The 13394-nt window shown below is 41.2% G+C and overlaps 1 protein-coding gene across 4 annotated transcripts in view; it reads left to right on the forward strand.

The window, feature by feature from the left end:
- Window positions 1–13394, forward strand: part of mybl1 (v-myb avian myeloblastosis viral oncogene homolog-like 1) — a 73472-nt gene that overhangs the window by 41134 nt on the left and 18944 nt on the right. For 3 of the 4 annotated variants that reach the window (XM_073041233.1, XM_073041247.1, XM_073041241.1), the window contains exons 9-10: window positions 849–1091; window positions 12189–12563. In XM_073041233.1, coding sequence (XP_072897334.1) covers window positions 849–1091; window positions 12189–12563 — 618 coding nt within the window. The remainder of the gene's footprint in view (window positions 1–848; window positions 1092–12188; window positions 12564–13394) is intronic. The other variant, XM_073041253.1, reaches the window with a different exon arrangement.

Genomic DNA, 13394 nt, shown 5'->3' on the forward strand with positions numbered 1-13394 from the left:
TCTATGATCAATAATAAGATTTGTGTTAGTTTTCTTACTTCCTGTGTCAGCATACTTTTTTCCTTTTACAAATCATGCCACAGAGCACTCGGATCCTTGCTGCATCCTGGGACTCTGCAGTCTCTCACCACTTAGATAAACTTTATTATTTTCCTGCCAAGTTGTTAATTTCACATTTTTACCAAATATATTCCCTTAGTCATTTCTTTGTCCGTTCACTTAATCTTATCTCTTTCTTGCTTTATAGCCTATTCACAACTTTCTTTCCAACCTGCCACTCCTACTACTAAATTTCCTACCTGCCCTTTGTATACTGTTAACTTAAATTATAAGTTCTTGGAGCTGTACATGTTGCAGAATGGCCATAACAGTAGCATTCAAAAATATAAAAGCCTCAATTTTTTCAGTAATGAAATTTAAGTTATAAATATTGAGTATTTAAATTATTAATTGCTCTACTGAGTTAGACAGGCAATGCTGTTTAATGAAAATAGTTTATGACAAAAATTGTTCAGAAATTAAAACATTTGGTTTCAACTGTGGCAATCAGCCTTGTTTGTAGGAAATTTATTTACAGTGTCACTGAATATTAGAACCAAAAAATTATAGATTTTAAATATGAATCTAGGTGTAAATCCAGGATTTATAGGAAGTCTAAAGGATCTAGACTCTAAATATAAATTTAGGATTTATATTGTTCAATACGTTTTAATCAATTGTGTCTTTTAAATTTCTTTGTAGTAGAATGCATTGGTTCATTTGTTCAACCAACACTAGAAAAAAATTATCAAGTTTATTGCCATCATTTTTATTTTGGATTAATTCTCTTTTTTGTATACTGTTTTTAGTCTCAAGATACTGCTGACTTCATCTGGTCAAGAAGTCTTTTTGGTGATGAAAGTTTATCCAGTACCTTGAGTAGCTTGGAAGATAAGGCAAGTGAAATTTGTACGAAGGAGTCTCTTCAGGCAGCAAGCACACCAGTACACCAGACTTGTCTCAACTGTTTCCTTTCACAGGAGGAGAGTTCAGTCCTTGGCACGTTGCAGTCGATTCCTGATTTTAGTAAGACATTTGAGCTCATTGAAACTGTAAGTTTCTCATTTGCTATGTGGTAATCTAAAACTTAGTTGTTAACGTGTAACTGATTATAGCACTCGGCAATAGTATGCACATTAATGATGTCTTATACAGTCAGTGGCCACTTTATTAGGTACACCTCATAATGCAAGTATCTAATCAACCAATCATTTTGCAGCAACTGAGTGCATAAAAGCACGCACACATAGACAAAGGGTTCAGTTGGTATTCAGACCAAATGATAAAATGGAGAAGAAATGTGATGTAAGTGACTCTGACCATGAAATGATTGTTGGTGCCAGATGAATGGCTTGAGTATCTAAAAACTGCTGATCTCCTGGGATTTTCACACACAGCAGTCTCTAGAATTTACAGAGAATGGTGTGAAAAACAAAAAAAAAGTCTAGTGAAGGACAGTTCTGTGTGCAAAAATGTCTTGTTAATGATAGAGGTTAGAAAAGCATGGCCAGACTGGTTCATGCTGACAGGAAGGTGATAATAACTCAAGTGACCATGTTACAGTGGATGGGCTACCGCAGTGGAAGACCACACAGTCTTCCACTCCTGCATCTAATAAAGTGGCCATTGTGTATTTTGTGTGCTTAAAGATAGCATGTGTATTATTTGTATGTATCATAGCAAAAATTTAATTTAAAATTTCTTTTTTTTTTGTTTTGAGGTAAGTTTTTTGCTTTTATTACCCTTGGTTTTTGAAACCTAATTCCCTTAACGCCGGAGATGTGGTTTTAGTCTTGACCTTGAGAACTATCCGTATGGAGTTGGTGTATTCTCCCTGAGACAATGTGGTATTCCAATGGGTTTTTTGATATTTTTTCTTTCATCTCAAAGGGATACAGGCTGGTGGTTTAATTGCCCGCTGTAAATGGCTCCTTGGAAATGAAAACTCTGGAGGAGTTGATACGAATATAAGGAGAATAAAAGGCAGGGGATTCATATAGAATTAGTGTAAATGAATGACTGTTGGTCAATATCAACTCAGTGGGCTGGATAGCTTGTTTCTATGCTGTATGTCTCTGTGACTCAATGTGGCAATAATTGGGTTAAATTAAAAATGGTGCCCTAAACCCAGTTCAAAGCAAATTTATTATCAAAGTACATGTATGAAACCAAAGACATAGGAGCAGAATTAGGCCATTTGGCCTGTTGAGTCAACTCTGTCATTCAATCGTGGCTGATCCTTTTTTCCCCTCCTCAGCCTCACTCCCCGGCTTCTCCCTGTAACCCTTGATGCCGTGTCCAATCAAGAACCTGTCAAGCTCTGCCTTAAATACACCCGAAGACCTGGCCTCCACATCTGCCTATAGTAATAAATTCCACAAATTCACCACCCTCTGGCTAAAGAAATTTCTCTGCATCTGTTTTAAATTCTCGCCTCTCTTTCCTGATGCTGTGCCCTCTTATCTTACACTCCTCCTCCATGGGAAACATCCTTTCCACATCTACTGTCTAGGCCTTTCAACTTTCAAAAAGTTTCAATTAGACCCCCCCCCCCATCCTTCTAAATTCCAGTAAGCACAGACCCAGGACCATCAAACGTAACTGTATGATGACCCTTTCATTTCCAGAATCATCCTTGTGAACCTCCTCTGAACCCTCTCCAATGCCAGTACATCTTTTCTTAAATGAGGAGCCCAAAACTGTTCACAATACTTCAAGTGAGGCCTCATCAGTGCCTTATAAATCCTCAGCATCACATGATCACATGCCTGCTCTTGTATTCTCGACCTCTTGAAATGAATGCTAACATTGCATTTGCCTTCTTCAACATCGACTCTACCTGCAAGTTAACCTTTAGGGTGTTCTGCAAAAGGACTCCCAAGTCCCTTTGAATCTCAGATTTTTGGATTTTCTTCCCATTTAGAAAATAGTCCGCACATTTATTCCTACTACCAAAGTGCATGACCATGCATTTTCCAACATTGTATTTCATTTGCCACTTTCTTGCCTGTTCTCCTCATCTGTCTAAGTCATATATGTCGAACTCAAGGCCCGCGGTGGAATTATCTTTGGCCCGCGAGATAATATCTAATTACTATTAAAGCTGGCCCCAGTAATCGAAGCGCCTATGGCGTATGATATGGCTAATGCTGAGTTTATTCAGGTACCAGGTTTTCAGGGTTTTTGGTGTTTATTCGGCAGTCTTCTTCATAAGAAATGGAATTTGTAAAGTGAAACACTTTGTAGTTATAGCAGAGACTGAGACACATGAGAGCAGGCTGAAAAAACGGAGGCAACGAAAGCTGCGTTCGCACGTGTCCGACTGATGCGGCCCGCATGAAGCTGCATTTTGCTCAATCCGGCCCGTGACCTAACATGAGTTTGACACCCCTGGTCTAAGTCCTTCTGCAGTGTTATTGTTTCCTCAACACTACCTGCCCCTCCACTAATCTTCATATCACCTGCAAACTTGGCAACAAAGCCATTTAAATCATTGATATACAGTGTAAAAGAAGCAGTCTCAATTCCAACCCCTGTGGAACACCAGTAGTCACTGCCAGCCAACCAGAAAAGGATCCTTTTATTCCCACTCACTGCCTCCTACTAATCAGCCATTGCTCTAACCATGCCAGTCACTTTTTTGTAACACCATGGGCTCCTAACTTGCTAAGCAGCCTCATGTGTGGCACCTTGTCAAAGGCCTTCTGAAAATCCAAATATACAACACCCCTTCATCTATCCTACTTGTAACCTCCTCAAAGAATTCCAACAGGTTTGTCAGGCAAGATTTTCCCTTAGGGAAACCATGCTGACTTTGTCCTATCATGTCCTGTGTCATGAAGTACTCCATAACCTCATCCTTAACAATTGACTCCAACATCCTCCCAACTACTGAGGTCAGGCTAACTGGTCTATAATTTCCTTTGTGCTGTCTTTCTTCCTCCTTAGAGTGGAGTGACATTTGCTATTTTCCAGTCCTCTGGCCCCATGCATTGCAATCCTGATTTGTTTTCTTGTGGGTATACTCAGTAAATCCAAGAACCATTGTAGAATCAATGAAAGACAACACCCAACAGGGTGAACAAATAACCAATGTGCAAAAGACAACAAACTGCAAATATAAGAGAAAATAATGATAAATAAGCAATAAATATCGAGAATTTGAGATGAATAGACTTTGAAAGTGATTCTATAGGTTGAAGGAACAATCCAATGATGAGGCAGGTGAAGTTGAATGAAATTATCCTCACTGGTTGATGAGCCTGATGGTTGAGGGGTAATAACTGTTTCTGAACCTGGTAGTGTGTCCTGAGGCTCCTGTAATTCTTCCTGATGGCAGAAGTAAGAAGAGAGCACCTGGGTGGTGGGAGTCCCTGATTAATGGATAATGCTTTCCTGTGACAGCGCTCTGTGTAGGTGTGCTCAATGGTGGGGAGGGCTTTACTTGTGACGGACTGGGCTGTATCCACTACTTTCTGTAGGATTTTTCATTCGAGGGCACTGGTGTTTCCACACCAGGCTGTGATACAGTATTAACATTTTGGATGCCTCATGTGAATGTGTTTTTAGAATTGAGAAAAAGTATGGAACGTCACACATATCAGGCTAAATTATAATTCCTACCCACAGCTGTATGTTTTCCTAATAGGAGTGAGGCTTTGAGGATTGCCTGGCATTCTCTTTTAGAATCATAGAAAACCTATGGCGCAATATAAGCCCTTCAGCCCACAAAGCTGTGCTGAACATGTCCTTACCTTAGAACTACTTAGGCTTATCCATAGCCCTCTTTTCCTAAGTTCCATGTATCTATCCAGAAGCCTCTTAGAAGACCTTATTGTTTCCACCGCCGCTGGCAGCCCATTCCACGCATTCACCACTCTGCGTTCTTAAAATAAAAACAACTTACCCCTGACATCTCCTCTGTACCTACTTCCAAGCACCTTAAAAACTGTGCCATCTCATGTTAGCCGTTTCAGCCCTGGGAAAAACCCTCTGACTATCCACACAAATTTTGCTATTTGCTGTGTCCAAACTCCTGCAAGTAGGGTGAATGTGTTTAACTATCACCTGGACAAGGGTTTTCTTCATTCAACATTTATTAACAGCTATGCATGATAACTAGAAGGAGCAGCAAGAATAGCCAAAGAGGTATTATTAAGGCAGTAGCAACTACCTTTGAGTAAAGAACAGAAGTATGATGATGGCCTCAACAAATACTGCCTGATCTTGAATGCCGAGCGATTGAACCTTCTCGACCAACCTGCCATGCGGGGCCTTGTCAAGTGTCTTGCTAAAGTCCATGTAGACAATATTCACTGCCTTGCATTCATCAACTTTCCTGGTAATATCCTCGAAAAACTCTATAAGATTGGTTAGCACAATATACTGCACACAAAGCCATGCTGACTATCCCTAATCAGTCCCTGTCAATCCGAATACTCATATATCTGGTCCCTTGGTGTACCTTCCAATAACTTTCCCCACTGCTAATGTCAGGCTCACCAGCCTATAATTTCCTTGTTTATTCTTAGAGCCTTTCTTAAACAGCAGAACACCATTAGCTATCCTCCAGTTGTCTGGCACCTCACCTGTTGCTAAGAATAATTTAAATATCTCTGCTAGGGCCCCTGCAATTTCTGCACTTGCCCTCCATAGGGGTAGATGGAGCTTGTCAGCCTGGGAAGGCAGTCCATCTAAGAGAGGGAAAACTCTGATTTCAAACCTCCGCTGCCTTGCCGCCATACCCACTCATGGGAAAGGCTTCAGGAGTAAACCCTGAGGACAGATCCGGAGCTGGGGTCTCTAAGGCAGTCTGACGTTGCCTTCAACCTCGTTCTGGCAACTCCTGCAATGATACTGGTGCCAAGTTGTATCGGCCCTTGCCCTTCTGTCGTGGAGAGGGGAGACTTGCTGCATGGGCAACTGCTGGACTTCCATACAACCTTGCCTAGGCCTGCACCCTGGAAACCATTCCAGGCGCAGTTCCATGGTCTCGCGAGACTAACAGATGCCACCTCCATAGGGTCTGAGGGAACAACTTATCAGGCCCAGAAAATGTATCCACTCCCGAATTTACTTCAGCACAGCAAACGGCATCTCCTCTGTTTAGGGTCCATAAAGTTGATGCTGCTTTTCCTCCCTTCTATAGATTCTATGTCCTTGTCCCGATTAAATACAGATGCAAAAATTCCATTTAAGATCTCACTCATCTCTTTTGGCTCCACTTATAGAGTACCATTCTAATCTTCCAGAGGATCAGTTTATTTCCTGCAATCCTTTTGAGCTTAACGTAGCTGTAGAATCCCTTGGGGTTCTTCACTTTACCTGCCAGGGCAACCTTGTGCCTTCTTTTAGCCCTCCTGATTTCTTTCTTAAGTGTTCTCTTGCATTTCTTGTATTCCATAAGTACCTCATTTGTTCCTAGCAACACACACAAATAGAAACATAGAAAATAGGTGCAGGAGTAGGCCATTCGGCCCTTCGAGCCTGCACTGCCATTCAGTATGATCATGGCTGATCATCCAACTCGGAACCCTGTTCCTGCTTTCTCTCCATAACCCCTGATCCCTTTAGCCACAAGGGCCATATCTAACTTCCTCTTAAATATAGCCAATGAACCAGCCTCAACTGTTTCCTGCGGCAGAGAATTCCACAGATTCACCACTCTCTGTGTGAAGAAGTTTCTCCTCATCTCGGTCCTAAAAGGCTTCCCCTTTATCCTTAAACTGTGACCCCTCGTTCTGGACTTCCCCAACATCGGAAACAATCTTCCTGCATCTAGCCTGTCCAATCCCTTTAGAATTTTATACGTTTCAATAAGATCCCCCCTCAATCTTCTAAATTCCAGTGAATATAAGCCTAGTCGATCCAGTCTTTCTTCATATGAAAGTCCTGCCATCCCAGGAATCAATCTGGTGAACCTTCTTTGTACTCCCTCTATGGCAAGAATGTCTTTCCTCAGATTAGGGGATCAAAACTGCACACAATACTCCAGGTGGGGTCTCACCAAGGCCTTGTACAACTGCAGTAGAACCTCCCTGCTCCTGTACTCAAATCGTTTTGCTATGAATGCCAACATACCATTTGCCTTTTTCACCGCCTGCTGTACCTGCATGCCCACCTTCAATGACTGGTGTACAATGACACCCAGGTCTCGTTGCCCCTCCCCTTTTCCTAATCGGCCACCATTCAGATAATAATCTGTCTTCCTGTTCTTGCAACCAAAGTGGATAACCTCACACTTATCCACATTAAATTGCATCTGCCATGAATTTGCCCACTCACCTAACCTATCCAAGTCACCCTGCATCCTCTAAGCATCCTCCTCACAGCTAACACCGCCGCCCAGCTTCGTGTCATCTGCAAACTTGGAGATGCTGCATTTAATTCCCTTGTCTAAATCATTAATATATATTGTAAACAACTGGGGTCCCAGCACTGTGCCTTGCGGTACCCCACTAGTCACTCCCTGCCATTCTGAAAAGGTCCTGTTTACTCCCACACTTTGCTTCCTCTCTGCCAACCAATTCTCTATCCACATCAATACCATACCCCCAATACTGTGTGCTTTAAGTTCGCACACTAATCTCCTGTGTGGGACCTTGTCAAAAGCCTTTTGAAAATCTAAATATTCCACGTCCACTGGCTCTCCCCTATCCACTCTACTTGTTACATCTTCAAAAAATTCTATAAGATTCGTCAGACATGATTTTCCTTTCACAAATCCATGCTGACTTTGTCCGATGATTTCACCTCTTTCCAAATGTGCTGTTATCACATCTTTGATAACCAACTCTAGCATTTTCCCCACCACCGATGTCAGACTAACCGGTCTACAATTCCCTGGTTTTTCTCTCCCTCCTTTTTTTAAAAAGTGGGGTTACATTAGCCACCCTCCAATCCTCTGGAACTAATCCAGGATCTAAGGAGTTTTGAAAAATTATCACTAATGCATCCACTATTTCTTGGGCTACTTCCTTAAGCACTCTGGGATGCGGACCATCTGGCCCTGGGAATTTATCTGCCTTTAATCCCTTCAATTTACCTAACACCACTTCCCTACTAACATGTATTTCCCTCAGTTCCTCCATCTCACTAGACCCTCGGTCCCTTACTATTTCCAGAAGATTATTTATGTCCTCCTTAGTGAAGACAGAACCAAAGTAGTTATTCAATTGGTCTGCCATGTCTTTGTTCCCTATGATCAATTCACCTGTTTCTGACTGTAAAGGACCTACATTTGTCTTGACCAATCTTTTTTCTTTTCACATATCTATAAAAGCTTTTACAGTCAGTTTTTATGTTCCCTGCCAGCTTTCTCTCATAATCTTTTTTCCCTTTCCTAATTAAGCCCTTTGTCCTCCTCTGCTGGTCTCTGAATTTCTCCCAGTCCTCAGGTGTGCCGCTTTTTTTTGCTAATTTATATGTTTCTTCTTTGGACTTGATACTATCCCTAATTTCCCTTGTCAGCCACTGGTGCACCACCTTCCCTGGTTTATTCTTTTGCCAAATTGAGATGAACAATTGTTGTAGTTCATCCATGCGATCTTTAAATGCTTGCCATTGCATATCCACCGTCAACCCTTGAAGTATCATTTGCCAGTCTATCTTAGCTAATTCACGTCTCATACCTTCAAATTTACCCTTCTTTAAGTTCAGAACCTTTGTTTCTGAATTAACTATGTCACTCTCCATCTTAATGAAGAATTCCACCATATTATGGTCAGTCTTACCCAAGGGGCTTCGCACAACAAGATTGCTAACTAACCCTTCCTCATTGCTCAATACTCAATCTAGAATGGCCTGCTCTCTAGTTGGTTCCTCGACATGTTGGTTCAGAAAACCATCCTGCATACATTCCAAGAAATCCTCTTCCTCAGCACCCTTACCAATTTGGTTCACCCAATCTATATGTAGATTGAAGTCACCCATTATAACTACTGTTCCTTTATTGCACACATTTCTAATTTCCTGTTTAATGTCATCCCCAACCTCACTACTACTGTTAGGTGGCCTGTATACAACTCCCACCAGCGTTTTCTGCCCCTTAGTGTTATGCAGCTCTACCCATATCAATTCCACATCCTCCAGGCTAATGTCCTTCCTTTCTATTGCGTTAATCTCCTCTCTAACCAGCAATGCTACCCCACCTGCTTTTCTTTCCTGTCTATCCCTCCTGAATATTGAATATCCCTGAATGTTGAGCTCCCATCCTTGGTCACCCTGGAGCCATGTCTCTGTGATGCCAACTATATCATATTCATTCATAACTATCTGCACATTCAATTCATCAAAGCATCTCTGGAAAAGAGTACCGTCAACGTTTCAGGCCAAGAAAAAATGCTGAGGAGTAGATTTAAAAGGTGGGGCTAGGGGAGAAAGAAACACAAGGTGATAGGTGAAACCTGAAGGGGGAGGGATGAAGTAAAGAGCTTGGCATTTGATAGGTGAAAGAGACAGAAGGCCATTGAAGAAAGAAAAGGGAGAAGCACCAGAGGGAGTTGCTGAGCGGACAAGGAGATGAGGTGAGAGAGGGAAAAGGGGATGGGAAATGGTGGAGGAGAGTAGTATGTGGGGGGCATTACCGGAAGTTTGAGACATCAGTGTTCACGCCATCAGGTTGGAGGTTACCCAAACGGAATATAAGGTGTTGTTCCTCCAACCTAAGTGTGGCCTCATCACGACAGTGGAGGAGGCCATGGATAGACGTATTGGAATGGGAATAGGAAGTGGAATTAAAATGAGTGGCCACTGGGAGTTCCCACTTTTTCTGGCGGAATGAGTGTAGGTGCTCGGCGAATCGGTCTCCCAATCTACGTCGGGTTCACTGATATACAGGAGGCCATACCAGGGGCACAGGATACAATATATGACTCCAACAGACTCAGCTAAGTGTCGCCTCACCTGGAAGGACTTTTTAGGGCCCTGAATGGTAGTGAGGGAAGAGGAGTAGGGACAGGGGTAGCTTGCAAGGATAAGTGGCAGGAGGGAGATTAGTGGGGAAGGACGAATTGACAAGGGAGTCACTTAGGGATCAATCCCTGCAGAAAGTGGAGGGGTGAGAAAGATATTTGATGGTGGGATCCCATTGGAGATGGCGGAAGTAATTTCATTAATGATTCTCTTTTGTTCTTACCTGCTATGCACCTTTTGTTGTCTTAACCAGGGCCTTAATATGGGTCGAAAACCTAAACCTATTTTCCTTGTCTTTAATTTTGACAGGCACATACAAGCTTTGTACTCTCAGAATTTCACTTTTGAAGGCCACTTTTACCAAATACACATTTACAAAAAAAAACAACTTGTCCCAATCCATTCTTGCCAGATCCTTTCTGATACCAGCAAAACTGGCTTTTCTCCAATTTAGAATCTCAACCTGAGGTCTAGACCTATCTTTTTCCACATTTACTTTGGAAGCTATCGGCATGATGATCACTAGATGCAAAGTGTTCCCCTACACAAACTTCTGTCGCCTGCCCTGTCTCATTCATTAATAGCAGATCAACTATTATGCACTCTCTTGTTGGGATTTCTATGTACTGATTAAGGAAACTTTCCTGAACACATTTGACAAGCTCTATCCCATCTAGTCCTTTTACAGTATGGGAGACCCAGTCTATATGTGGAAAGTTAAAATCACCTTCTATAACAATCTTGTGTTTCCTGTAATATTTCTTTCTACAAATTTGTTCCTCTAAATCCCATGGACCGTTGGGTAGTCTTTAATATAGCTCCATTAAAGTGGTCATACCTTTCTTATTCCTCAGTTCCATTAATAAAGCCTAACTAGACAAATTTTCCAGTCTGTCCTGCCTGAGTACTACTGTGACATTTTCCCTGACTAGTGATGCCACCCCACCCCCACCCCCATGAATCCTTCCTGACCTGTCATGTCTAAAACAATGGAAGCTCAGAATATTGAGCTGCCAGTCCTGCCCCTCCTGCAACCAAGTCTCACTAATGGCTGCAGTATATAATTCTGTGTTGATCCATGCCCTGAGCTCATCTGCCTTTCCTACTTCTTACAGTGAAATGTGCACAGTTCAGACCATTAGCTGCATCGTGTTCAACCTTTTGATTCCTACCTTAACATCTGTCTGCACAACCTCTCCACTATCTGTTCTGGCACTGTGATTCCTATCCCTGCCACCACCCCCCCTCCCCCCCGCAACTCTATTTTAAACTCTAATTAAATGGAATCAAAATTACCTTGATGGAAGGAAATAAAGGGTGATGGATACTTCGACCAGATACCTGTGACTGATGGGGTGCCCCGTGGTTGAACCTCATTAATTATTTATGTAAATGATTTGAATATGAAATTACATAGCATGATTAGCATATTTTGTTTAGATCTTGTTGATAGTGAAGCAGGTTACAACGAATTACAAACAGTTTTAACCAGTTAGGGAGAAGGACTGAGGAATAGGCAAGGTATTGATGAGTATTGTGAAACAGGGATAAGTAACACACAAAATTCCGGAGGAATTCGGCAGGTCAAGAGGTATCTATGGAAATGAATAGATAGTCGACATTTTGGGCCGAGATCCTTCTTAAAGACTGAGAAGAAAGGGGAAGATGCCAGAATAAAAAGGTGGGGGAGGGGAAGGAAGCTAGCTGGAAAGTGAAAGATGAAGCCAGATGGGGGTGGAAGGTCGGGGGTTGGCGAAGGAGTCTGATGGGAGAGGAGTGTGGACTATAGGAGAAATGGAAGGAAACTGAGCATACAGAAATATTTTAACTATAAGATACATTATTCTTAAAAGAACCAGTGCTTTCTAGTTGCATTTCCTTTATTGTGTTATTGTATGAATATTACATTCATAACTTTGAATTTAGGCTTTCTGGTTTTATCAGCTGCAAACTATCTCTTGAACATGTAGAATGAAACCACTGGAACCATAACAATGGAGTATAATGAGAGGCACATACAAGTTTTGTACACTCATCTATCTAGTTGTATTCAAACTGCAACAACCTTTTTGTTTCCATTTCTCAACTGAAGTAGATTTTAAGAATGCAAGATTCAAGATTCATTTCATTTAAGATTTTTTATGACTTCAATATTGGCTCCAAATGTAACTTAAAATTGTGCACTCTGCTTTTAGGTTTTGTGGTTTGAGTTTAAATTAATTTCTTTCGTTTTCTAGGATTCTGTAGTTTGGAATGAAATAACTAACTTCGACCTTTCTGAAGTTGATGAAAAAACACCTATTAAACAGACTCCTGTTAAATTTGAACGTTTGCAGCACAAAGGTGGAATAGGTTATCGCTTTGATGGCCATGCCATTTCAGATCTGAGCAGAACTACCTGCAGTAATAGCAGTGGGCATGGTGAGCTCATTCCTATAACATCTCCTGTTGTTGCTAAGTTCAGCACACCGCCAACCATTTTGAGGAGGAAAAGAAGATTGCGTCTTGGTCAATCTCCATCCAGTGACTGCAACAGTCTTTCTTTCATGGATAACAGCACCACAAGTCCAAAAAGTACTCCAGTTAAAGTACTGCCATTTTCACCTTCCCAGGTAGAACTCACAGAACCTTTGAAATATCTGTTTATATATTAATTCAGTCTTCATTATCTGCTGATTCGCTATATGTGATTCCTCATATTTGAGTGGTAGGCACCATGCCCCACCAATTCCTTTTTGAAACATGTTTACAGTAAATATTTATTATCTGCAATCCCTGAACTTATTCTAAAGTTCTGAAAATCTACCAATGTGACTATTATCGCTAACAATAGCCCAACACATTATTAATAAATTTCTGTTAGATATCACATAACAGTATAATATTTATTTCAATGAACCAGCAAGTGTTGGAAACAGGGGCCAGGTATGTTTAAAATGAACATGGGAAGCATCATCAAATATCAGGACTTCTGAACAATGGAATAGCAGATTACCTGAGTTTTACTGCTCGTGTATGTACATGATGGGTGACCTATCATTCTGTACAAATATGGTGATGAATTTCCAGAGTACATGTCAAGTGGCTGCCTAATGTGCACTGTACCGAAGGAAAGCAGTTTGTGTTTATACAGCTGCATCTCATAATCTCAAAATCTATCACAACTTGCACATTTCAGTCTTTTCAATGAAAGTAGTTTGTTAGCTTGTATGCTTTTATGTCTTTGTCTTAATGTGTTTATTGATAAGTGTTAATACTTTTAGAACATAGAGCATTTTTATCTTTATTTGGGGAGTAGACTTGGTACAAAGGAGAGGGATTTGTTTTTTGGTATTTGCAGAAGTCCGTGCCTCGATCACAATGTGGATAAAGAGGACTTGTTTAGTACTTTTGTAGTTTAGGAAAAATGTGAAAAATTGACAAGTCTACTTTAAAACTGCTAA

The sequence above is a fragment of the Hemitrygon akajei genome, chromosome 1, assembly GCF_048418815.1.
Source record: "Hemitrygon akajei chromosome 1, sHemAka1.3, whole genome shotgun sequence".
Taxonomy (NCBI): Eukaryota; Metazoa; Chordata; class Chondrichthyes; order Myliobatiformes; family Dasyatidae; genus Hemitrygon; species Hemitrygon akajei.